General features: G+C 35.2%; 1 protein-coding gene across 1 annotated transcript in view; it reads right to left on the reverse strand.

The window, feature by feature from the left end:
* Positions 1-1,228: 1,228 nt before the first annotated feature.
* The window catches only part of LOC136805860 (transient receptor potential cation channel subfamily M member-like 2), a 30,061-nt gene continuing 4,604 nt past the window's right edge, over positions 1,229-26,685 (reverse strand). The window contains exons 6-24 of the mRNA XM_067062418.1: positions 25,769-25,904; positions 24,635-24,775; positions 23,723-23,974; positions 19,854-20,014; positions 18,503-18,575; positions 17,104-17,213; positions 16,464-16,647; positions 15,657-15,850; positions 12,791-13,002; positions 12,069-12,257; positions 10,687-10,872; positions 8,223-8,376; positions 6,841-6,972; positions 6,033-6,281; positions 4,830-5,001; positions 4,326-4,455; positions 3,151-3,422; positions 2,062-2,209; positions 1,229-1,575 (exon numbers count right to left, since the gene is read on the reverse strand). Coding sequence (XP_066918519.1) covers positions 1,512-1,575; positions 2,062-2,209; positions 3,151-3,422; positions 4,326-4,455; positions 4,830-5,001; positions 6,033-6,281; positions 6,841-6,972; positions 8,223-8,376; positions 10,687-10,872; positions 12,069-12,257; positions 12,791-13,002; positions 15,657-15,850; positions 16,464-16,647; positions 17,104-17,213; positions 18,503-18,575; positions 19,854-20,014; positions 23,723-23,974; positions 24,635-24,775; positions 25,769-25,904 — 3,159 coding nt within the window. The 3' untranslated portion in view covers positions 1,229-1,511. The remainder of the gene's footprint in view (positions 1,576-2,061; positions 2,210-3,150; positions 3,423-4,325; positions 4,456-4,829; positions 5,002-6,032; positions 6,282-6,840; positions 6,973-8,222; positions 8,377-10,686; positions 10,873-12,068; positions 12,258-12,790; positions 13,003-15,656; positions 15,851-16,463; positions 16,648-17,103; positions 17,214-18,502; positions 18,576-19,853; positions 20,015-23,722; positions 23,975-24,634; positions 24,776-25,768; positions 25,905-26,685) is intronic.

The raw sequence follows: 26,685 nt of genomic DNA on the forward strand, positions 1-26,685 counted from the left end.
GATTGAAGAATCACTCCTGTGAAAATGGTAATTATACCACATTTCTACAAGAAGTTGATTTTTTTCTTCTTCATTTTTAATTTTCATTTGTCTTTTTTTTCCCCAATTTTTTATAATATTCCACTCACAAATATCTTTTTAACGAGCACAAAATCGCAACTTGATTCGAATTCTATCAAAAGTTACAGACCATTTTTGTCTCAGCTGCAAATTATTTTGAGACAGACTTTATGTAATAAAGGGCTACATACACTACACAATATATTGTCAGGCAATATATTGATGATATATTGCTGAATGTCGACAATATATTGAAAAGGGGTCTGCAATATATTGTCAGCTCGATTTGCAATATTCCAACAATAAAGGGGGATTTTTTACATAAAGAAAATTCCTTTTTATAATAGAGTATCAGTTGTTTACTTCGTACATTACGGTCCGCAAACCATATTGTCGAATATTGTTCGTCAATATATTGTGTAGTCTAAGTAGCGAGTTCCATTCCTAAATTGAGTCAAAATATCAATCTTCTTTAATATTTTGAAAAAATATCCAAAATGTTCGTTGGTGTTCAACTGGAATTTCGTGATAAGTCTGTTTTTACCATTAAAACACCCCATGTCTCAAAACCCCGATGGAACTTTTTCCCACAGTTGGGATCAAAATTTCTACCGTGTGCGACACAAAAAAGTTTTTCTCTTTAAAACTAATTTTCTCGATATCTAAAAAAATTAAAAGAACTATTCCTATTCCATTAATAAGAAGAAAGATAAACTTAAATTTGGATGGGTCATTTATCAAATTCGCTTAATTAGATCAAAAGTTATGGTCAATTGAATAAAAAAGTTACTTTCTGAAAGTGCTAAAAAACGTTAAAATGAACCTATCAAATTGGACAGAAGCATTACATGATACATCAGTATTTTCGTTTCACTCATTAAAAATGATAATTAGCTGTCTTAATGACCTTTTGTTACGTAAAGGAAGGTTGAATTTCAATAAAAGGTGGAGAATTTGTCCAAAAAGGTAAAATAATCTGGTAAAATTCTTAAAAATACATCAAACATGGGTTTCGAGGTACATCCAGCCTTACATAGACTTAATCCAGTCTAAAACCAAAAAGCTGAGGAAAATATCAGTAAAAGTAAATTAAATTAATTTTGATGAAGATTTTAAATCCTTTCGACCCTTGAGTTTCAAATACTATGTGTTTAATTACTGAAAAAATAATCCTAATCATGTAAAGGCTATTGTGATTGTCAATTCTAAAATAAAAATTTGATAGGTCGATTTTTAACGTTTTCGATGAAAACAAAGTCTTCTTCAATTGGAGCTAAAATTGTAGGGTACTTTCCCAACCGGGGACGAAATGTTAATCAAATATATCATTGGTTAGGGGGTCCCACCGGGTGTCTGATACAGGGTGTATTTTAGCATTCTTTTGTTTAAAATGGTTTATCAATATTGAACAACCACAAGAGATTATCGATGGATCATTGTGCTGGACCATTTCAAACACTGCTTGTTTCATCTTTATTCAGTTTTAGTTTGATCTGCTCTTCCAAACCTTTGAGCCTGAAAGTATAAGAATATATCAGTGATGATACGATGTTTTTTTTTCTCAGTAGAAAAAGAAAGTTTTAAGAATTTTCACGACGAGAAACTAGGGTATTGGTGCCGTATGTGGACAAAGTTCTTTAAAGCTTTCTCTTTTAATAACGTTATCTGAACGTCTAATATAGAAGTTGTCTTAATATTGCGAGGAAGTCAATACAATAATCAACCCTAGTCAGTGGTTAGCTTTTGAGAAAGAGAATCCTTTAATAAAACCCTGGGCTGAGCTATATACTCACTAATTTTTATCGCAGTTGAAAGAGGTGCTAGCAAAGAAAACAATGTCTAACATTACATAATATTAAACGGCGCTTCATTACAAATATCTAACAGAAAGTAAATCTAGCATAGTGGCTACCACTCTCAGAGAATCGAGGAGTACGTTTTTGGCCCCTCCATATTGGTCCGTGGCGTAGGTCAAGTATACACAGAAAAATATGAATTTACCTGTTACTGATGTCGATCAAGAGAGATTCGTCAATGCCCTCAGATGTATTGCTGTTCGAAGATGAATTTAATGTTCGCAGACATCGTTGCACCATGTCACTCTCAAAACTATCAATCTCACGATCAACTTCTGGCGAAAGGATCTTCTCTGAAAAGTGAAATATTTAATATATTTAGAATGCAGAAGAGTAGTACAAAGGCAATCGCATTTTTGATCCTAAAAAGCCTTTCTAGCCATTTCTAGCATAATAGTTCCGAAATAGTGTCGGTCAAAATATTTCTCCTCCTTGATTTCAGATTCTTGGGGTATTAATTTGACCTTTTTAGGATTTAAGTACGATAAGAGAAATACTCGAAATACTTTTAAGTCTACTATCACTTCCGAGGGAGAGGATGGGACTGAATGTCACGAAAAAAGAAAGAAGCATCAGATTGTAGAAGCTAAATGATAAAAAAATATCAGAAGAGAAAGATGACATGAGCAAAGAAAGACGGATTTGAAAAAGGAAAGAGTGGAAAGAGAGGAAAAGCTGAGAAAAAGAACGAAAGAAAGAAGAAAGGATCAAAAGAAGCGAGAATATCAAAGGTTTTATTTTTACATATTTTTTTCCGTTTCATATCAGACACATATTTCATATCAGGACAATGTCTTGCTATTGTTATATTATGCTGATATAAACAAAAAAAAGGTTTCTTTTTCTCTTTCTGACCAATCTTGCTCCTCATCCGCGTCGATCCAATGTGAAAAAGCTTGAATTAAAATTGATCGTTTCTCTCCTTCTTGGAGAGTCAAGAAACATGTGCCGTAAAGACCGGTCTCCACTTTCGCGCGACATGAGCAAAGACTTGTTGACGGTTTTGTAAGGTCATTGGTTGGTTGAAAAATGAAGCAATCCCATTGGTCGAAATTGACGTAACTGATGAAAAAAACTTTCTTAATAACTTTCTTCAACTTTTTTTTTGTTCGCGCGAAACGTTTTTATGACGTAATCTTTTCTTCAGACAAGAAAGGTTAAGAAAAAATACTGTCGCCCATTCCGTGCGAAATTGGAGACCGGCCTTAACAAATTGAAATTTCAAAAAGCTTACGAAAATGACTAATGACGCGTATATTTCCTTCCGGTGTCGTTTCAAGTGTACCGCGTGTCGTACGTTGACGTGAATTGCCTCGGTGAAAAGAACGTCTTTTACAACACTTATTGCAGATGGATACTAAAATCCATTTAATGAACTCAAAGATATGTTGAATGCCAGAAAAAGGTGGTGTAAAGATTGACTTGTTAGCGTATTCCAATATCAACTCGTATCGTTGGTAAGCCCAAATTTGTTTGGCGTTGTTGCTGACTTCTTCATAGATACTCCTGCAAATTTGAAATCATAAATGATGCGTCAAGATGGATCTGATTAATAGTTTAAGGGTCTCTCGATGAGATTTAATTGATTTTAATTTAAGTTTGCCTTTGGAACAGCTCAAATAGTTAAAACGCAATCACTTAACACCAAGAGGCTATGGAGTTTGGGTCAAAATTTCAACTAAATCCGACAATTTTTGAAGTCTCCAGGCTGCCCCAAAGTTTTAGCCTCGTTCTGGCGAAAAACTCGTCCCCAGGCCCCAAAAATCAAAATTTTCAAAAAATGAAAAAAAAACCCAGATATTTACCCAAGGAACAAGTGTGCCAAATTTCAGCCAAATCCAAGCATTTTTGAAGTCTCTAGGCTGCCCTAAAGTTTTTGTGACAGACAGACAGACACACACACACACACACAGACACACAGACATTGTCAGTGAAGTTGAGAATATCACTTATTTCAAAATTACTGATTTTAAGTGTCTTTTAAATCTTTTAACAAAAGAAACCCCTAAGAGCATCTTAAAAATATTTTAAACGCAGAAATAACCAAAAACAAAGAGTAGCTGAGCATCAATGAAAATTCTCCTGTTCTTCATAAAAAAAACAAAGTCAAGATATGGTGGTCTCTGGATAAAGAGACTTAAAAATAAGTTTGCAACCGTAGTCGAGGGCGACCCGAAGGCTCCCTTTTCGTATAGCTGTCTACCCGAAGGTAGGGGAGGGCGCCACCCCTTTCCCTGGATTTCTCCACTTACCCTTGATCCGTCTCTTTAGTTGCTGAGGATCAAGCAAAGAGGCACCAAGTACCATTTTGGGAATCTTGGGTATGACCCGACTGGGGATTGAACCCACAACCTTGCGCATCGTAGCTGGATGCTCTACCTTCATGCTACGGTCGCTTAAGAGACTTACCCGAAGATGGCGATAAGGAGGTTCAACAATAAGACATTTCCAATCAACATGTACAATGCCAACATTATCAGACCGATTGTGTTTTCGTACCCCAAACGTTTAGGAGTGTTAAAGACAGTGTTACTATCAGCTAAAACAGAAAAAAAACATTGGTTGATAGCTCATTAACTTTCGTCACAAAAATAACACAGAAATTATTCATTTAACCAATTTATACAGTAGAGTCTCTATACATAAACAGTTAGCCATTCGCATTAGAAGGTATGATTGGAAGGTATGGTCTCCTTTAAGGAGCTGTAACTTTCACAACAGACAAAGCAGTGGTCAAAGCAAATCTTTTTTTGACATTTAGGCGAAAATGGAATTTTAACAACAAATAAGGCTTAAATAAATATTCTTCTGATTTTTGCTGAATTTTGTTGAATTTGAAGACGGAAAAGCGTCTTAATTTTTGTACTTTGATGACGTTGGAAGAACTTTTTAACACTGATAAAGGATACTTACAAAAGTCATTCTCGAAGAACAATTCACCATAAATGTTGAAGTAAGGTTGAAAAACAATATCTCTCAGCATACTGATTGAAATGGGCTGTGGTCTCATAATCGCGTTGAAACAGACACCATGAGCAAGTGCAAACACAAGCAAAATAGCCAGGAATTTCATCATGTCTCGTAACTAATAGGTAAAGTTAGACTCTAAAAAGCGAAGACCGAGTTGGTCTATGGTGTTAGCGGATAAACCAGCAGATTCCTACTGGACTGAAAAATCTTGAAAATATTAGTTACGCCGTCTTCGTAGGGTGGAATACAGAATTTTAGTTGACACCCCGAAGAAAGGGAACTACTCTGGAGTATCTAAATAGAAGGGCTCTAGAAGAATGATAAACGTAGGAGCCCAAGGAAAGTGTCAAAGATAGCAGCTAAATTGATCAGATTTTTCCTATCTAACCTAGGCTGCATGCATCCCCTCTGATATATTTTGATAAAGGGGATACTAATCGTGTCTAAGATTCCTTTTCAAGAGTTTTGGTTTATTAACCTACACGCTTTTTTTTTTATAAGAATACACTTTATAAGAATGTCCATGATGAAAATGGCCAAAAAATCAAGAATATGCTAAGAATATCATCATCATGGAATTTTGCTACTCAAGCTAAGAATGTCATTTTTAGAGCATTTTAAATTATAAATTGCCTATTACCCCCCAAGTAATAAGAATGCTGTAAGAATATTTTAGGATGATTTTGCCAAAAAAGTTAAGAATATCCATAATGAAATAGATTTACACCATTCTTATAAAAAAAAAAGCGTGTATTTTAATTTTCTTGAAAAGGTTCAGAAATCCAATGATTGTATTAACCTCTTTTGACATTCAAATTAAACGAAATTTAAAAATCTCTGATATAAAAATTATTTATCAAGCTAATCAAGTTTCTAAATCTCAAAAACATAAATATAGGGGTAACTCCTCGGCAGGAATTTTAGATACAATTAGCATCCCCTTTATCAAAACATAACAGAGGGGATGTGTACAGCGAGCATAATATCCCTTCATTTTTAATTTTGTACAATTTAACACTTTAGTCTTAGTGCCCCGGTGGTTTTTTAGAATTTCAAAAACTCAAATACAAGTAAAACTCTTATAAACGCTTCCATATCCCCTTTATCAAAACATATCAGAGTTGATTCTTGCAACCTACATCTTACCATGGTTTGAATCATAAAAACATAGGGTCCAGTCCCTTTGAAATTGTAGAAGATGGGCAACAAACGAATTATAAAGATATATGCATCGATTGCCAGTATCACACTTCCAGCATTGTGAAACATTGAGGTTCTCTCCAATACGAATCCGATATAAAACAACAGGAGCGCCATGAGATCAACAAAGTTCCAGAAGTTGGTCAGATAGTATTTGAGATTGGCAAAGAAGCCAACAGCACCTGTTGAAACAGCCTGAAAAAAACAAACATAAAGCACAATATTTTCTTTCTACTCTCCCAGTTGGCATACAACGTTGAAACAACATTTTGTGCCAGCTGGGCTGTACATGGGGTTCTTTTCGCTAATTTAAATTATTTACCATATAATATAAAAAATACACAATTTTTGATGTGGGAAAGAGAAGGGGTTAGCCAGACACGTGAAAGGTAAAGGTATGAACCATCCTTAAGGGATCCGTTTTGGAACATGGAAGTCCCTGTAAAAATATAAAAATCTCAGTCACATCAAGGGTCGAAAAATTAGAAAAAATAATTTTTGCCTCTTAAAAGATCGTCAAATTTGTCCAATAGGGATCGTATAATTCACAAGTTTTAAGGGTCTTCACATCTTCAAAGTGAGGGTGGGAGAACTAAAACCAGTCTTTTACCCCCTGGAAGTTTTAGTATAATTTTTACCCCTGGAAAAATAGAAACTCCTGGAAATTCTGTAAAGAATTCGTCAGCAAAAAAATAAAGAATTAATTTTTTCCTGCATTTTTTATTCAACAACGAATTTTGTAGAGAGAACTGACCTGTTTGATTTCAGCAGTTGTCATGGAGATAATATAAGCCAATAATATCCATCCAATAAGAGTCACGTGCAAATTAAAAGTGGCTTGAAGGACGGTGATTGATAAAATAGCCAAGAAAACGACGTAGGAGAACTAAAATATAAAAAGTCCTTATTTATAAGAACAAAACTCACAATAAATAAAGTTGAGATAAGAATTGTTTGATACTCAAAGTTTCACGCAACTTTTCGTCACGATCTTCAGTCAAAAATTCTATAGAAATAATTCTAGAACAAAACTCCTTATTATTTATTCAATGTTCAATTCTCAAAGCAGTTTTTAAATCATTCAGAAGAGAAATTTGGAGACTATTTGGTTGTAAAAGGGATTATCAATTGAGACTCTTTTCTGTCTATTGGCGAGTCAAATAACACCTACACAGCCCTTCTCATAATGTTATGACCAAAATGTTTGTCTTTTCACCTCTGACCCTGCTGGCACAAAACGTTGTTTCAACGTTCATTTAACGTTATATGGACGTTACGGACGTCAGATGGACGTCGAAACAACGTTTGTGCCAGCTGGGAGAAGCACCCTTTGTCTTTAGACGTGATATAGAGAATTCCAATAAGATAATTGCTTTCTCGAGATTTTGAGCCAATCATAATAATGTGACTGGCTTTTCCTTACAGAGGATGCCCAGTTCTGTAGTGAGCGGTCTAGGAGTTGTCTCGTTAGAACCATCTTACGCTGTAGTTTACACTTCCTCAAGTGCGTAATCCGGTGTGAACCACTAGCGAACAAGGCCAGTGCACTCTCGCCTCATCCATAATGTATTGTGGAATCTATACTTAGCTCGGGGGGGGGGGGGCAGCTGGGCAAAATGACCGACGGGTATGTGCGGGCCCTAAGGGTACCTTTTCCAAGATGTTTAAAATGTTTAAAATTGACCATTTTTTTGCACAAAAAGGATTGAAAATTTGGGGGACTCTAAGGGTATGATTTTCACCGATTTTTGCTGCACTGTAAGGGTGCAATTTTAAAAGCAAACTTTTGGCCCGCACATACCGTCAGTCTGCAAATCCAGTGCCCCCCCCCGGGTACTTAGCACAGTCACCGACAGGCTTCTTGAGCCTCTGTGTACCCAACCCCCCTCATATGGCAGGGGTTGACCCGGCCGAAAGTACATTCACTTGTCAAGTAAATCACAGCGCCGAGTAGGAATAGGACCCCGACCTCCTCGACGGCAGTCGAGATTGATAACAACTACACTAATGCACCAACCATAATAGTAGAATAAAAACGACCTAACTCGATGCTGAGACCATTGCCATCATAGAAAATAAAAAAGATCTGATGTATCAATTTCGCCAGGTTTTCGAGCTTGGTAAACGTATACTCACCAAATTAAAGAAGAATTTGACGATCGGTGTTTTGAAGTAAAACAAATAAAGCTTATAAAAAAATTTGTCACAACATCCGCGTGTCTTCGTTTCAGGGTTTTCAGTCGCTTGCACTGCGTAACTCTTTCTTTTTCGTGCTTTGTCATCGGGTTTCCTGGATAAGAGAGTCAGATTATTCAACATCGTTAAAATCTGTTCGCGCCGAGCGAGCGAGCACAAATTTTGAAGAATGTTTTTGTTAATTCTACTAAGAGGTGCACCTCCTTTCAATATCAAAAGGAAAAATATTCTTAACATTCCTTGGCCTACCGTAAACGGGAATGCAATCTTCTTGCAGAGTTTGTTGCAAAACGTTACTCGGATGATGCTATTCTTTTTGGGTTAATTTTGAGATACTCCTTAGGCAACAGAAAGCTCTAGTTTAGAAGGCCCAATTTTTGCTGCCTATTCTAATTATGAATTAAAGTGGACACAAAGCTAGCTGTCTAAGAGGCCCCCCCCCAGCAGACCCGAAATTCACGCCATCACGCCATTTTTTTCTCGATTTCACGCCATCACGCCTGAAAAATTTGATTTTCTCGATCACGCCAATTTTTTTTCGATTTCACGCCATTACGGCAAGAAAATTTAGTTTTCGCGCTCATATTCTCTGGATAAACTCAGTTTTAGACCACGTTTATCATTGGCATGGATATAACGCCGTTATAAATAAATTCACTTATTTTTGCCCACAATGCACAAATGGGTGTGTGTTTAGTCGTTAATCAGTTTTTTGACATTCTCATACGCGTAAGTCAAGATTAAATCATTTTTCTTATCGGAAACACCCGAATCTGGAAGGAATTTGACTTATGTTTTCCTATTTTTCGTAATACACAGGGGTCAAATTCCATTTTTTTCGGGTGTTTCCGATAGGAAAAATGACGTAATCTTGACTTATGCATATCAAAAAATGTTGGACAACTGGTCACATGAAAGGGCACCGGTTTGAGGGCTGAGGTATATTTGAGTAAATTGACAAAGCCCGCCATGGTTGGGCAACGGAGAAAATTTTTGAATTTTGAAGGGTTTAAAGTGCTATTTTAGGACCCATTTCAATTCAATTTGAAAAATAATTCATGTAAAAATATTGGAAATCTTTTAAAAGTACAGGCCGCTTTTTAAATAAAAACATGAGGGGTCATGCCCCCTGGTTCCCCGTTGACGGGACCAATGGGCATTAATTGTGAACTAGCGTGAATAGTTTTCAAAAGGGTAGAGAGGAGGCGCAACCATGGTTTGCGCCGACAGGAGAAATTTTTAATTTAGTATGGCTAAAATTGCCCTCATTTACTGTCTTTTTTCCAAAATATGGTTTAAACATCACAGGATTCCTTTGATCAATACCAATCTGCTTAAAATTACACCTCATAATAAACCTGTTGCTTCTTTCTGTTTAAGGCTTTGCTATAAATATATATTTTCCTGAAAAAAAGGACCTGATGTCTTTGATGCATCTAAGAATAAGTATCTAAGAAAGAGAGGAAATTGTTAGTTACTGAGGTTTGCGCCGACGGGAGAAATTTTCAATTTTCGACCCTCTCATAGCATTCGATTTTATTTTGAAGACTAGCTAGCAACTGCTAAAGACAATCGGAAGTTACAAGGATAAATGGCAGATAAATAAAACTGTTTGCACCGTTTCTTTTATGTTTTAAAATGAGATCTATAGGAGGCCCCACCATAGTTGGGGCCGACCAAGAAAATTTTGAAATTTAAACCCTCTAAATTGGCTAAAATGGACAAAGAATTACGATTCAACTAATAAATATGATTTTCACGATCACGCTGAACTTCAAATTTCACGCCATCACGCCTAAAAAAACTCGATTTCACGCCATCACGCCGGCACTTTATTTTCACGCCATCACGCCGTTTTTTTCAAAATTTCACGCCATCACGCCACGAAAAACCCTTCATCACGCCATCACGCCAACCGCTGGGGGGGCCTCGTCTAAAGTCAATGCAATGCCATCTTTTGACGTCAATGCAATGTCTACACTATATCTTTTCAGAGCAAAGATTTTAAATGGCAACTTTGTGCTCTCATTCTGCCTACTCTAACAATTAGAATTGGTAGGACAAAAAGTCGCCCGTCTAAACTAGAGCAAAGATCTTAACATGGGCTCTAGTTTAGACGGCCGATTTTCTGCCCTGCCTACTCTGTTACTCTGTTACTGTTAGAGTTTGCAAAAAGTGGGCAAAAAGTTAGCAATTAAACTTTTTGCTTGGAAAACATTGAAAGAAGTCATTGCATTGACATCAAAGGAGGGCAATGCATTGACTTTAGACAGCCAACCTTCTGCCCACTTTAATTCACAATTAGAATAGACAGGGTGAAAAGTGGTCCGTCTAAACTACAGCTGACTTTCAACCGCTTTCACAATTTTAGGCATCACAGCGAAGAAATGAAAAGACTTCTTACTCAGTTGGAGCGCCACATATGAATCGTTTAACTGACCAATCTTTGAATAAGATGATTTCACCAATCCCATTCGACAATTTCGTCAATTGCTCATCATTCTTAAATTCTAATTGAGTGATCCATAAAGGGTTGACGAAGATCAATAGGAAATTCCAAAAATTTATGTGTTTCGCTAATGGACCATACCTGTGTTTAAGAAAAATGGAGGAACAACGTTCATCTAACTATTTGGACCCTATGGCCGAAATATGGATGTTGTTTTGACGTTAATAGATTTTATCGGAGTTTTTGATTTTTTCTACAAAAGCGATGCATTGTGGGATTGTTTCGGGAGTATTACAATAGAAATCTCTTAGGAATTCCTCGAGGAAATTCTTTTGTAATACTCCCGAAACAATCATTGTTTTAAAAAAATCAAAAACTCCGATGAGGTCTATTCAATGGGACAAGCTGGAGTTTTTACAAGCTCTCGTTTGATTTGGTTGGTCGTTAACCTGTAATAAAACAATTTTATTACTTTTTCTAAAGAACGCGTCATCTCTATTACTTCAAATAACCAATTAGTGAAGTCTCTTGTAAAAACTCCAGCCCATCTCCTATTCAATTTTGCCCAAATCGTGAAAAAAATCATATAGCTTCCATACACCTAGCCACCTACCAAGGGAGGCTTGAAATACAGGGGAATAGATATCAATGATACAAATTTTAGTGTCGTTAATGGCGTATTTAGGGGACTGAGTTTTTTGAAATTTTGAAAATTCAAATTCAAGATGGCCGAAAATGCACTAGAAGTGAAATTTTAAATGAAAAATCGGTAATTTCATAGGAATTTATTAAAAAACCTTTCTCAAAAAGATATTTGAGGGGGGGGGGGCAAAAAAAACCCTTGTCCTCCCCAGTAGCTACGTCACTTTATTTTTAACATGAATTTCCTGTGCCATTTCTTATCTTATACACGAATAATATATTTTTAGTTGCGCTAGTGGAACACAGTGCTGTGTCAACTTATGTATGAAAAATAACCCGGCCAGCGTCACCTATAATCATCCAAGTAGGAACATCACTTGCCTCGTATTCAAACAATTTTTATGGTGATCATATCCTTTGAGACATTAAATGATTTTTTTATGAATGGGAAGTAGTTGTAACAAGATCCGCTGGGAGTTAATCACCACGACAATAATTTCAAAACGAGGCAAGTGATGTTCGTGACGTGATTTATGAAAAGGTCTATTCAATACACCTTTTTTCAAAAGTACAAATTAAGAAATATCAGGGGCAAGGTTAGAAAATTTGAAGGCTTTTGGGACCATTGTTAGGTAAGTTAAGAACATCCGGTGGCTTAAATATTTTTGAATGTTTTTATAAATGATGTTCTTTACCATAGTTCATCCATAAGCGTATTGACAATGGGGTTTGCAACAAAATTGACTTGTTCTGAATTGATTGCAAGATCAGCGCATGTATAATCAGTCCAAAAATCCAGTTTCCGGATGGCTATAAGACGCGTCTTTGAAGCATCTTGCTCGTATCCTTCTTCTAATATACCGACTGCTAAATGTTGGAAAGTGCTGGAAGAGAGAAGGTTGGATTTAAACATTAATAGGTAGATGCCTGCGACGTCTTGGATTGGGGAGGTAGCAGAAATGAAGTATTGCGAAGGATAGAAGGGGATCTCCGATGTAGAATTTGAAGCAGTCAGTTGTACGATAGATAGAAAGAGTCGATATTTAACGTGGATCGCCCAGTAATGTAGGACTTTTAGGCAGTCTTTCGATTGTTTTCATGGGGCCCTCGGCCATCTATGAACTGAACTGAACATTGGAAGTAGTGGGGATTCGAACCGTGAATCCTTGGTTTTAAACGCTGACGCTGACGCTTTTGACCATTTTGCCATCGCTCCTACGACCGGCGTGGTTTTAACACAAACGCTTTCTAAGTATCATTTATCAGTAAAGTTCCACCCGGAAACAAAGAAATCATTCGGTTCAATCCTCTTCAAGTTTAAAGCGCGAATCGTAATTGTGTATACATCAGTTCTTCTCAAACCCTTTTGAACCACTGTTAAAAACAGATCATTACATAGATGAAAAATTCAACACACCTTGCAGCTTTCCTATAAACATCTCGTTGATAATCAGTCTCCGGAACTCGGTCAGTATCCGCCATCTTTTGGCAAAGCTCAGCCGCTACAAGAGATTTGCTACATTCCTCGTTGTCCATGGTGATAAGAAACAAAGCCATGTCGATCATGCCGTTCAAAACTGCCCATATGAATAGACCGGTGCTCATCTCCTCGCGAACATGATTTTTGTACTGAAAATGAGAAAATATTGAGGTAGGTCTATCCAAATAGAAAAACAAACAAAACCTTCCTAGGTCCTAAGTAAGTTCTTTATTGTGAATAAAAAAAGCGTATTAAATCTAAGAAAAGTTTGAAAATCTCTCATGGATCAAAACACTACCCTCAACATAATCTCAGCAAATTAAGCTGAAACATCATCACACCCCAATTGCTCGACCGACAATACCAACAAATATGATACAATACAACAAAACATTCAAACAAACAATTATACAAAGAAAAAGAAAATGGCAAGATGAAGACAAAGCCTAGAGTCAGGTGTGGTACCAAGAGTAAGCACTCTCTGGCGCCCGCGAGCCACCCGTCATCTTTACCAAAGAAGAAATAGTGTTGATCAGACACTATTTCGTACATAAAAAAACAGAGAAGAGGGATTAAAATAAAACAAATTGTAAACAAAAAAGTTTAAAATTTCTGACCATACAGTGAAGTACAGCAGAAAGAAAGAGAAAAAGTTGAAAGGTTGACCGAGAGCCTATAACCGAGTGGCCGTACACATTGGAAACGAATTAGGAAAGAGACAAACTCAACTTAGACATAAACTACAAATATACCATAGTCATTATAAAAAAACACTGGTCTGGCAATGTATTGTTTTAGCTTTATTGTCGAATTTTCTTTTGTTATAAATAAAAGGCAAGTTGCGATTTGCATACTTTTTGATCACGTTACCAAATTCTCCTTTTGGGATTGGTCTAAATTTCAATCACATGATCAAAAAGTATGCAAAATAAAGTCGATATGCGAACACAAGCTCTATCTGTTAACATTAGAAAGAAACAAAAGCCTTCCAGACCGGGGTTTTTTATAATGACTATGAATATACTAGACAGAGAAAAAGATACAACACATTGAAATATAAAACGACTCTATCGATTAAAAAGAAATGAAAATTAGTAAATTAGTAAAAGAAACCGTGACAAGTCCAAATTTTTTTTTTTGTTGTTTAGTTGTGGAGTAATGAATCTGAAAATTTTTTCGCATTACTGAAAAAGGTTCTCAAAACTTGATGGCGACCATACATTTTCCTCAAAACTTTTTCCAACCGTGTAATCTTTGCTCCTTGCTTCTTTGCTCTATCAATGAGAGACTTGCACTAATGAAATTGTTCACACTGGAACAGACCCTACCAATCCTCAAAATTTCAGCTCCCCCACAGTTATAAAACATCCGAGATGGTATATTGCTCGACGCAAATAAAAGACGAACAATCGAAAAAGGAAAGTTATCTCTTTTGTCATAGAGTTTTGCATCTATGTAACCGTTGTCATTGGTTAATGAGAGATCCAAAAAAGTAATAGTATCGCCTGAACTTTCAAGATTGAGCTGAAGTTCAGGAGGGTAGATTTCTTTATAGTTTTCCATAAATAAATTGTCATCATTGATGGTTAAAAGATCGTCGATGAATCGAAAAGTGTTTGAAAATCGCCTTGCTTTTTGTAAATTTTCTTTCTTGAGGCTTTTCACCCATTGACTTTCAAAATGATATAAGAACAAATTAGCCATAAAGGGAGCTGGGTCCGAGCCCATCGGAATACCTATTGTTTGTCTAAAGATTTTATTACCAAATGTGAAATAGCAATTGCTCATGAGGTATTCAAGTGCCTCTTTAAAGAGCGGTTTTGTAAATTTCACCCTAGACCGATTATTTTTGGCAAAGATAGCTCAAGAACAGGTGAGACTACAGGCCTCAACCTCGTTCCCTGTGCATATACAGCTTTTTGACGCTTACTGATAGCGCTCTATATATTCTCTATGGCGTCAATCCGGGGGGTACTAGGTTTGCGAGGTGACGGGTATGTCCGAGCCGAAAATCGAAAATCGACCCTTTGAGAGACAAAATTTTGGTGATTTTGGGACCCTTTGAGAGACTTTTTCCTAAATTTTGGTCCATTTTTTCCAAATTTTGGTTTGATTTTCACCAAATTTTGGTCAAAATTCTTGGAAATCGTGACCCTTTGAGAGAGAAATTTTTGATTTTTGTGATTTTGGGACCCTTTTAGAGACTGACTTTTGAATTTGTACCCCTTTGAGAGACTTTTGAGGAATGAGAAAAGGTACCCTTATGGCTCGCACATACCCGGCACCCATTTTGCCTAAGTACCCCCCCCCCCCCGGGGGCGTCAATCAGTAACGTAAATAAATCTTTAGGATACAAGGGGACGAGGTTGTACAGACCTTTATAAACCATGAACTAAGCTATATGCAATAAGCAATCTTTGATCGGAGATTATTTGAAAGTACCTAAAAAGATGCTATTGCAGTGTTAAAAATTAAAGTTGAACGACGCTACATCATCACAAGTATTCGAGGAAAATTAGATCTAGCGCTCTCGATGCGTTTACGATATTGAGTAGTACTACAATAAGGTACCACTTTCAAAAAACTCATATCAAGGATTTTGATACCCCGGGATTGGAAAACTGCCTCCAGTGTTTATAGAAAGCTCATTGATTGAGGCTCATCTGGAATTCTTGACATAATGTTCTATATGAAAAAGATCTTTGAAGTTGCCATCAGTTTGAGCTGGCTCTTTTTAAAGTCAACATCAAAAATTTAAGTATGATCGGCCGAAAATCAATATTCAATGTTACACAAAACTTACATTGGAAAACTCTTTGTTTCCTTTAGCCATGTTTTGCCAAAGATTATTGAGAAGGTCTTCGATCACCTCCAAACGTATTTGTTTGCCAGGGGTGCAAGTCCAGAAACAAAATGTCTCTCCAGCTTCAGCATCCTCAAGTGAAACGACAACATCCGATGTTTTTCCACTCAAATCAAGGAAACTTGCCAAATAGCCTACGGTGATAAGAGATTAGAAGCTTTAACACTTCAAGAGGGGGTCTATGTAACAAATCCTGCATTACTAAAAATAGACAAAAAGAACAACAAATTTCGCCGTCCACAACCCCGACTGAAAGTGACTGTACCACCCCTACGGATTCATTCCTCTTTGTTTATGTATCACGGGAATTAACTACATGTGGTTTAAAAGAACGACATGCGTGTTACAATGACAGAATTTGCAAGACGAAACCTACTGCAAGCAGGAAAGGCAAAATACCGAACTCAGCTCTTGGCCATAGCACCTGACTACTTAATTTAGAGTAGTATAACCGAAAGCTTTTAGTTAGAATTTAATTTTGCTTTACCAAAACAATTGTTCAACTCTCACGTTTTAAGATTTTAGGCCAATCAAAAGAATGAAATTTACGAAAAATATGAGAAAATTAAGAAAAAGCTTAACATTCAAACGCCTACATTCTGGAAAGAATAAGCATACGGCAGGCTTTATGACACTAACTGATTACCTAAATAGACTGATGATTAAAAATTTTACGAACACTTTTCACTAGACACTGGCAGAACCCAATACCGTAACAAACATTTTTCCGCAAAGAAAATGACTCACCTATCTTATCATTGCAATAAGGTGAAGTTCTATACCAATATAAAAATTCCAGATCAGCCGTAGAGAATTTTTGAAATGCACGGTCAACTATACCCTCTTCAAATCCTCTTAAAAACTCCACACGATTCAAAGCGAGTGCGACCAAGAATAATAATGGTAGGATTTCTTCTTGTTGGCCATCTTGCTGTATTGTGAGGAAGAAAGATCTTTTAATCAAACTGTAAAAGTAAGTCATTTAATAATAATCATTCAACTTTTTGAAAGCTCAACCTCGTTCCCTGCGTATTATCGTTTTTTTTTATGCTTACTGATAGCACTAGATAATTCTATGGCATCAATCAGTAACGTAAATAAAGCCTGGGATACACGGGGACGAGGTTGTTGAGGGCTATCAATCAGACTTTGGAGGTCTTACGGACATTTCCATTAAACTAAGGATCTAAGGATCCAAATGTTTAAAAATGGTCCAATAAAGGCTCACAATATAGCCTGGAGGTCTATAAACCCGAGCCAAATTGAAATATTCGATTAAATTTGAGAGATGGCCCAAAATCGACTTTCTCTCCTGAACTCCAAATTTCGAAAAACGAGGAAATAAGCTTAATTCTCAAAAGATTTCGACCATGATTGTATAACTTACGCCTTCGCCTTGAAATAGGTTTTGATAGACATTATTCTTTCGGAATTCATCGCCTCTTGCCCAAAGAACATACAATAGAATGATGATCGCTTTGTCTTGTAAAGAAGTACCTGTGAAATGAAGCGATTATTGTTTTTTCATATTATGGGGTATTTTCATATTATTATAGACTGAAGTCGTTAATAATGCGTGTAATACAGTAATATAGGCGTTATATGATAATACGATTATTGTTACGAGATTTAGTTTGTATAAACTAAAATTTGTTCCCACCATTACTTTTTGCTTTATTTCTACTATGTCTGTATTAGCCGTCTAGCCTAGACTAGCTAGCTAGACTAATATTCTTATCGTTGCTCATTCTCACTTTTTGATAAAAGTCGATATTGTACGAACCGTCGAAGAAGGTCCGCTTTCTGAATGTTGTTGTTTTAATTAATTGGCTCGTCTAGAATATTTTGTGCACAAAAAAACTTTTCATAAAAATTCTCTTTTTTCATGTTTTTGGAAAACATTTCCAGGGGGTCTTTTTGGTTTGTTTTGGTTTGTTTTTTTTTCTTTCACTTAGAAATTCTCATTGGCTGAAATTTTTATTTGTTTATATATTTTGTTGTATATGATTGTTTTCTCACCCCGCAGAAATCTGCGGGCCCTGCTGGAACTCCCGTAAGCTACGGAAACCACCTTAGCCCAGTCGTAGCCCGACACCTATTCTCACGTCTTATTTTAAGAATTAATCATAATTTAAAAATCATCAAAGCTTATAGTCAAATCCATGGTGAAAGGCTGCAATTTTTCAATAGAATTGTCTAACTTTTTCTGGCTTTAATTATAAACATCATTACGTTATTCCTGAAGGAAGATACAAAAATAATTTCATAATACTTTCCCATCCACCGTACAGATAATTCTTTTAGAATCATTTCATTTGCATTTAATCATACATTGAAAGGTACATGTTTTTTAAGTTAAGAACATTTTTAAGCTTTGTGGATACTAAAACAGACAATTTCTTAGGAAAATGGTAGCCTGGTTAACCAAGCCAGTTTTTAACAAGGCTAAGATACGGCTAACGGCATTATAGCGTTACCGGCGCTTTAATGATTTTCATGATGTACGGAATTTTAAGTTTGCCTTGAAAAACTGATATTCAGTCACAAATTACCATCAGATTTTACCAAGTGACTGAATCAATCTGGCTTAGATTTCTAGGCTAGGAAAATGGACAAAAATACACAAAGAAATGGAGAAAACAAGAACATGTTAAGAACATTTTTAGGCTTTAAACTTAAAAAGTTATTAAGAACATCCGAAGACTTCAAAAAATTTTAGATGTCCTAATAAAAAAAACGTGTACATGCTACGGTATATTTGCTTGGCAGATCTTATTTGAACTTACTGGTGAAGGCATTTCTTTCAAAAGCATTTAGTATAGCCTCGTCCACATTCACATTGCCATAAATGATTTCAATCTAAATGAGATGATAGAAAAAGTATGATATGAATTTGAGAGTTGGTTTCCAAAAAATATTTCCCTATTTTTTTGGATGACCCAAATGACAAGTTTCCTACATGAAAAACCTACAAAAGAAAATTTTTATGAGAATTAAAACACCACAGAATAAAATCAATTTAAGAAACGAATCAGACAACTGAAGGAGGGTCAAAGTAGTAATCGAATATGAAACCTAAAACACCTTGGGATTTTGTCCCAAAATGCAAAAGCATGTTTGTAGGACAACTTTACAAATGAAACGAAAGTTGAAAAAAAATCTCTCCGTCTGCTATAAGGACTACACTTTTTTTTTTATAAGAACAATTTTATAAGAACAATGAGGCTCAAAAATGCCAAAAAATAAGAACAATTTAAGAACAATCCTGAGCCTGGAGTTGCTGAGTTTTAGGTAAAATAAGGGCCAAATTAATGAAATTAGGGTTCAAACCCAAAAATACCCCCAAATTTGCCCTAAAAATAAGAACAGGATAAGAACAATTTGAGGCTCGAAGTGCCAAAAAAATAAGAACAGCCGAGCCTCAACAAAAATTTACTCGTTCTTATAAAAAAAAAAAAAGTGTATTTAGAAAGAAGGAGGGAATCAGATACTTTAAGGGAAGAAATTTTTGCGGAATTTAATTTCACCTATTTTGCACTAAAGACCAATTTTACGCAGAATTTAATTTCGCGGATTTATTAAGAAAGCACGAAATTAAATTCCGTGAAATTTTGTTCCGCAAAAATTTCTTCCCGCAAAGATTTCTTCCCTTAAGCCTGCCGTCCACTAGTGCTATTTTTGGTTATCGCGAAATGTAATCTCATGTCTGAAGTTATTTTTAGATTTTACATGTCCACTCTTAAATAGGATACTAAAATCACACTACATTAGAGCACACACCAAAAGTAAAAAATGCTCTCATGTGATGAAGATGTTTTTATCGCAAAATTATTTTCTCTCACTTTTTTTTCGATCACATGTAATTCAAGCTTATGCAAACATAGAAATAAAGGAAATGCAGGTGGTTCTATTGTTAAAAACTATCGCGAACGAAACAAAGGTTTCGCGATTGGATAAAATCTTGAGTGAAAACTTTTTCACTTCCTATCGTGAAATAAAATAGCGCGATAGACAGGTTTATTCCGCGATAGACAGTGTTATTTATAGATGATCATTTTGCGATAGCTAAAAATAGCCTACATAGTGGACGTCAGGCTTTAAGGTACCATAAGAAAAGATTGTGGAAAAAATACTCACAAAAGCGTGTCTACTGAGACAATTGACAGCATCTTCAATTGAACTGTCGTCACCTCCTTCTGACAGATCAGAAACTTTCCTATGTGCTTCTTTGGCTTTTTTCTTCTTACTTTTTTTACTCTTCTTCGATTTCGAACTTGATTGAGTCAAGTCATCCCTGCCTGAAATACAATATTTAGACTATTGAATTGAAGAAATATATTGCAATCTTAGAAAAATAAAGATTTAATGATTTACCCCTGGTCATTATCGACTTATTATTCAACCATTTTTAATACAAAGAGAATCGAGTTAACCAGGGTCGAATAACCCCATATCCGTATCTGTGAGTGCGCATGTCGATGCAATGATGCAGCGATCTATAAATTTTGTAAGGTCAAATTCAAAGCCCGAAGGGCTAGAGTAGAATCTCTAACCTTTCCCAGGCAACAAAAAGTGATGCCACTTATTTCCCATCTAAAACGCCCCTAAAACGCACCGCAACCACGACGACGGATTGTATCTACAATCAGTGTCATAATATATTGGCACTTTTGGCTAATTTACCATTTTTCGAAAATTGAAGTTCGAGCGAGAATGTCAATTTCGGCCCTTCAACTTGATTTCATCGATTATTTCGATCTGGGAGGGATTTATTGGTTTCTAGGCTATATTTCACGCCCTACTGGACCATTTTTGAACTTGATCCTCAGATCCTAAGGTCCTAAGTCAGTGTTTTTTACACTTTTGGCAAAAACGTGAAAACTAATTTTCGTCAAAAACGGTTTTTTCAGTCTAAAATCACGATTCTTGACTATTTTGGGATAAAAACTTCCAATAAGTTGCGAATTATAATTTCAAATCTGTTGAATTTTTTTCCTCGAGCATTACTTGATGAGATATTCCAAAAAATTAGATTTTGTGTTTTTCTCATTTGAAATTGTTATATACAAATTTCAAAGTTCTAAATACGATTTCCTTACACCTTCATCCCTGAAATTCGAAAAACACAAGCGAAGAGCACTTTTTTATTGCTTATTCCGTCACAAAAGTCAGTTAAAGCTAAACATAAATTTTTAAGGTTTTATCAAATGATTTTGAGTCCTAAACTTGGTGGAAAGTCTGCTGAGTCGTACAAGATTACCCTAGAAAGTTTTTAGAAATGATATTCCAACCCTTACAGAGTCAATAAGTATTTGAAATTCCATTTAACTTGGACTATATGGAAGCAAAATTATTTAACCATATTGATTATCGAACAAAGAAAGAATTTTTAGCATGAACTCATAATACATATCAAGATAAAGTTAACGAATTTTAACAATGAATACTAATGAAATAATCTAAAGGAGCTGAGAAAGATTTATATTCCAACAAGAAATATCAGAAAAACCTAACCATAGTAACCTCTTTGAGCTTCTTCGGACTATTCCCAGTTTGAAAAGCTTAGAAACAAGTATCAAGAGCTCGATTAATTGTAGAAATAAGATATTTCTAGAGTTCAGAAGGATGAAATATTCCGTTTTTAAAGGGTTACCTAAAGTCTATTCACGATAAGTGTGCACTCTTTTTTCTTTTACCAATAACTTTTGAAGGAATTCTTCAATCTTTATAAATTTGGTATCGTTGGAGAGATATTTGTGAGTGGAACAATTTGAAATAAAAAAATCTTCAAAAGAATTCTAAAAATGAAGATGAAAATGAAGAAGAAAAAAATGAAGATCTTGTAGAAAAGTGCTATAACTTTCATTTTCACTGGAGAGATTCTTTGATTTTTGGACGTCATCACTGTGAAAAAATTTCACTAAAATATTTATTCAATACAAAGTTATGCTACAAAGTTAATAAGTGATTGACCCCAAAAAACAGCAGAAAACAGCAGAAAACGGCGTTTTTAGACGTCAATCAGCTTATAACTTTGTTTGATATCTTTTGACTGAATGATTATTTTTGAGAAATTTTTTCACAGTGATGACGTTTGATAATCAAGGTTTCACTTCAGCGAAAATGATAGTTATAGCACTTTTCTACAAGATCTTCATTTTTTTCTTCTTCATTTTCATCTTCATTTTTAGAATTATTTTAAAGATTTTTTTATTTCAAATTGGTCCACTAACTAATATCTTTCCAATGATACCAAATTTCTAAAGATTGAAGAATTCCTTCAAAAGTTATAAGTAAATGAAAAAAGAGTGCACACTTATCGTGAATAGACTTTAGTTCTAATAATGCAAAGAAGTCGAAGTCTACCAGTCACCCAAGCAATGTAACATTTCGAATTCCAACAAAAATATATATATTTTCTGGCATTTTTCAAAAGTTTCATGGAATAAATAATCTTTGCACGCTCTAAACTACAATACTTTCGATGAAAAGTTTCTTTGTCATAATATGAAAAGAGTCTGTAAAAAGGAGCACTTTTGAACGAGAAGCTCAGATTATGGATTATAACTTGACATGAACGTAAAGATGCTTCTGGCTAATTTATTTCGTATTTTTTAACACAAGAACTAGTTAGGAATATATCAATCTTAGAAGGCTCTCTATCACAAGTAACGCTTTATCAAGTAATTATCTAACCTTCTCTTCGAAAGGATTTGATGAAAACATTCGAATGTAGCAAGTCATTTAGGATGAATCATTCCATCCGTGACATGCATGATTTTTTGTAAATTTGGAATATGTCATTCTAGAGAGCTCCAAATGAATTTATATCTTACCCTACGGGATAAAGCAGGCTTTTTACTATCAGGTGGTGTAAAATTATTCTTTACAAAAAGATACTTCTGAAATGAGACCTTTTCTACCAAACTAATAAAAAAAGAGTACCATGATAAGGGGTTTTGCAAAAAATGAAATATGGAATCCCTGCATGCTCCATTTCCAAAAAAATGTTAACTTTTCAATTCTAGGGATGCTTGAGATTGAACAAATGCTTGCTTGAACATGATTTCTCAAATACTACCCAATAAAATTTTGAATGAAGTTAATGATTTATCCAACGAAAAAGTGGAATAACTCCTCCAGAATTGCTCTAAATGGAATAATTCTTCCTTTTATGGATTGCGAACGCTTAAAGGCTTCTGCCTTCCAAATTTTAGCCCAAAAGCTTAAAAACTCAATGAGCTATTGCCGATGGAATATTTCTTCCATTTCCCAATGGAATAAATTTATGATTAACTGCTCCAAACTTTGAAAGATCGTTACTTTTAGTACAATAACGCTATATAGTTCATTTAAAACGGAATGGAATCTTTAATCTTTTCTCTCTCCAATAGAACCACTAAATTTGACAATGAACGAAAACTTGCTCTCTAAAATTTGGTTTTAAAAAAGTGCCCAAATTTTCACGTTTTTGCCAAAAGTGTAAAAAACACTGACCTAAGTATTAAGTCTAGCGTTAAAACTCAGAGTTAAAACTCTACCCTTCGAACCTAATTTAGAGCACTTACAAATCAATTGTGGTTTCAAAACACCCCGGTGAATTTCCCTTTTGTGCCAAGTATTTTGTCACCGATTGTAGCGGTGTTTTCGAGGACTGCATTTCCTGAAATCTAGCGATAAATTTTACTTTCAATCCGGCATTTGTGTAAAAAACACGCGCAGGCGTTCTGAATGGGAAATAAATGGCTTCATTTCCATTCCAGGAGTCTAATCCTTCGGGCTTGAAAGTTAATAGTCAAATCAAATCTAGGCTCGATAAATGTATAACAATTAACAATAAAGGTCATGTTCACACGTGACGGTTCCGTTTCGCTCCGACACGGAATGAAGCCATTCTATTGGTTAGAAGTGACGTAACACTTGAATGCAACCAATAGAATGGCTTCATTTCGTTTTGGGAGCGAAACGGAACCATCACGTGCGAACATGGTCAAAGTCTGGCTTACCGAGAATCTTCTCCATTTCTTTGGTAAACAAAGCTGTAATAGCATCATTATCACCAGACTTCTTGAGATCATTCATTTTACTTGCTGAAATCCCTTCCAACGCTCGTGCCAACAGATTCGGTCCTACATCCTCTGTAGTCTGCTTCAAGATCAATGCTGGGACACCTTTATTTAGGGTCTCTGATAAATGTTTCAAAGCTTTGTTCCCACCTCCCATAGCGAGAGTGATTACTTGTGATAAACCAAAATCATCTAAAAGAACAAAAGGGGTATATGATAAGATCATACCATGGACCCCAACTTTCTCTCGTTAGATTCAAGACCTATCTTAGATAGTTCGTGCTTCTATTTATACATGTGTTCAAACACTTTCTAATCGAATACAGCATTGGAATGCCAATAGCAAAAGTTTTATTTTCATTTATTTAAACGAATTTTCGAAAATGTCGAATGCAAAGGTATATACTTGGTGTTTGTGTATATGTGATTACTGTTTTGTTTTTCTGCTTGGCTTTATAAACTTTGTGTCTATCGGTTTGTTGGTTCTTTTTCGCATAAAATTCTCATTTCTTGACAGAATGTTTGATTGGTTTGATTTATGTATTTAGAAAAATTCAAAAAAATCGAAAAAAACGTATAATTATAAAAATATTAGTCCCTTTTTATGTTTCATCTTTACTTATGATTTAGTATTTTCAACACTTTCTCTCCTTGAGGTCAGGTCTCTGATCTTCACCATATATATATATTAACAAAATCAACAAAACATAACAGTCACAGCATAAATGACTGCATAGTTTACAGGACAGTGGTTGGTTTCAACATTAATCATACTAGAAGCATCATATTTATCACATTCGTTAAAATTTCTTCCCTCCAAAATTTCTTTTCTTATTAAGGTTACACACAAACCTGACATTAATTTTTCTTCCAAAGCGATTCTGAATTTGTTTTCAACACCAGTAGGGTGACTTCGACCATCATCGATAAGCAGGTAATGGGTGTGGTTATCACCGTCAAATGATGCGTCATCAACTGCTCGCCCTTGTTGGCCTTGAAAAGGGAAAGAAGCAAAACTTAAAGTCTATTCACGATAAGTGTGCACTCTTTTTTCTTTTACCTATAACTTTTGAAGGAATTCTTCAATCTTTATAAATTTGGTATCATTGGAAAGATATTAGTGAGTGGAACAATTTAAAATAAAAAAATCTTTAAGAAAATTCTAAAAATGAAGATGAAAATGAAGAAGAAAAAAATGAAGATCTTGTAGAAAAGTGCTATAACTATCATTTTCACTGAAGTGAATCCTTGATCATGGAACGTCATCACTGTGAAAATAATTCTCAAAAATAATCATTCAGTCAAAAGATATCAAACAAAGTTATAAGCTGATTGACGTCTAAAAACGCTGTTTTCTGCAGTTTTTTGCTGTTTTTTGGGGTCAATCACTTATTAACTTTGTATCATAACTTTATATTGAATAAATATTTTAATGAAATTTCTTCACAGTGATGATCTCCTAAGATCAAAGAATCTCTTCAGTAAAAATGAAAGTTATAGCACTTTTCTACAAGATCTTCCTTTTTTTCTTCTTCATTTTCATCTTCATTTTTAAAATGTTTTAAAATATTTTTTTGTTTCAAATTGTTCCACTCACTAATATCTTTCCAATGATACCAAATTTATAAAGATTGAAGAATTCCTTCAAAAGTTATAGGTAAAAGAAAAAAGAGTGCACACTTATCGTGAATAGACTTTAGGTATCATTCTACTGATAACTGGCTTTTCCTTACAGAGGATGTCAGGTTCTGTATTGAGCGGTTTAGGAGTCGTCTCGTTAGAATAGTCTTACGCCATGTGAGACACTGTTTCCAGATCAAGCGCACTCTCACCTCATCCACGATGTATTTTGCAATCGATACATTTGGCATCAATGATGAAAAATTTCCTCCATCTTCAGAGCCTTAGCGTTTCGGAAAGAAGTCTAAATCGAGTGCCAGGTAAAATAGCCAGAAATAACATAATACAAAGTATTATCAAACCAACCTTCTAAATGGCCTTTCCATCTCCAAGAACCGTAATGGGCGATTCCAATATGTTGGATGTTTGCTTTGCCAATGAATTTATCATCAAGGTGGTAATCTGTGTCCGATACGAACCAAGTACGTGGTGTCTTTGAGATCTACTTGGAAAAGTAAATAGGTAAATGGCTTCTGTTTCGTTTGAAGCCCCCCATATAAAACCTATCCCCTTTAAGGGCTAAAAGCTCCTACGCAACTTTTGAAAACTTTAAGTGACCCCGCCCCCTAAAAAAGTAAAGTCAAGAAAATCAACCCTTGAAAACATGTGTACTTTTTATAGAGTGCGTAAGTCCCATGGAAATTTTACGACATTTCAAAATAGAGTGAAAAAGTAGCACCGTGCGAAATATTATTTTAAATCTTTTTTTAAAATCTCCTAACCATTCGGAACCTAATAGTAGAGAGAGAAGGTTTGAGGCTCGGGGGCAGTTCAAGCTATGGGAAAACTTTACAGACAGCAAATACGAAAAAGGATCTGAGAGGCGAGACCTAAAGAGGAAAAGTCAATAAAATGCCAATCTACGGTGCACCTAAATTCAACTTAGAAAAGAGTCAATGTCTAAAATACAACTATGGTTACTTTTCCGGTATCTTATACTCGAGGAGGTTAGGCAACATATAGCCTATATGTTTATGTGATTGCTGTGTTTGTGTTTCTACTTGGCTTTTTAAACTTTATGTCTATTGGTTTGTTGGTTCTTTTTCGCATAAAATCCTCATTTCTTGACAGAATGTTTGATTGGTTTGACTTATATATTTAGAAAAATTCAAAAAAAATAGAAAAAAAAGTAAATTATAAAAATATTAGTCCCTTTTTATGTTTCATCTTTATTTTATTTAGTATTTTCAACACTTGCTCTCCTTGAGGTCAGATTTCTGATC

Source organism: Clytia hemisphaerica, unplaced genomic scaffold (genome assembly GCF_902728285.1).
Source record: "Clytia hemisphaerica strain Z4C2 unplaced genomic scaffold, Clytia hemisphaerica genome assembly, whole genome shotgun sequence".
NCBI classification, from domain to species: domain Eukaryota; kingdom Metazoa; phylum Cnidaria; class Hydrozoa; order Leptothecata; family Clytiidae; genus Clytia; species Clytia hemisphaerica.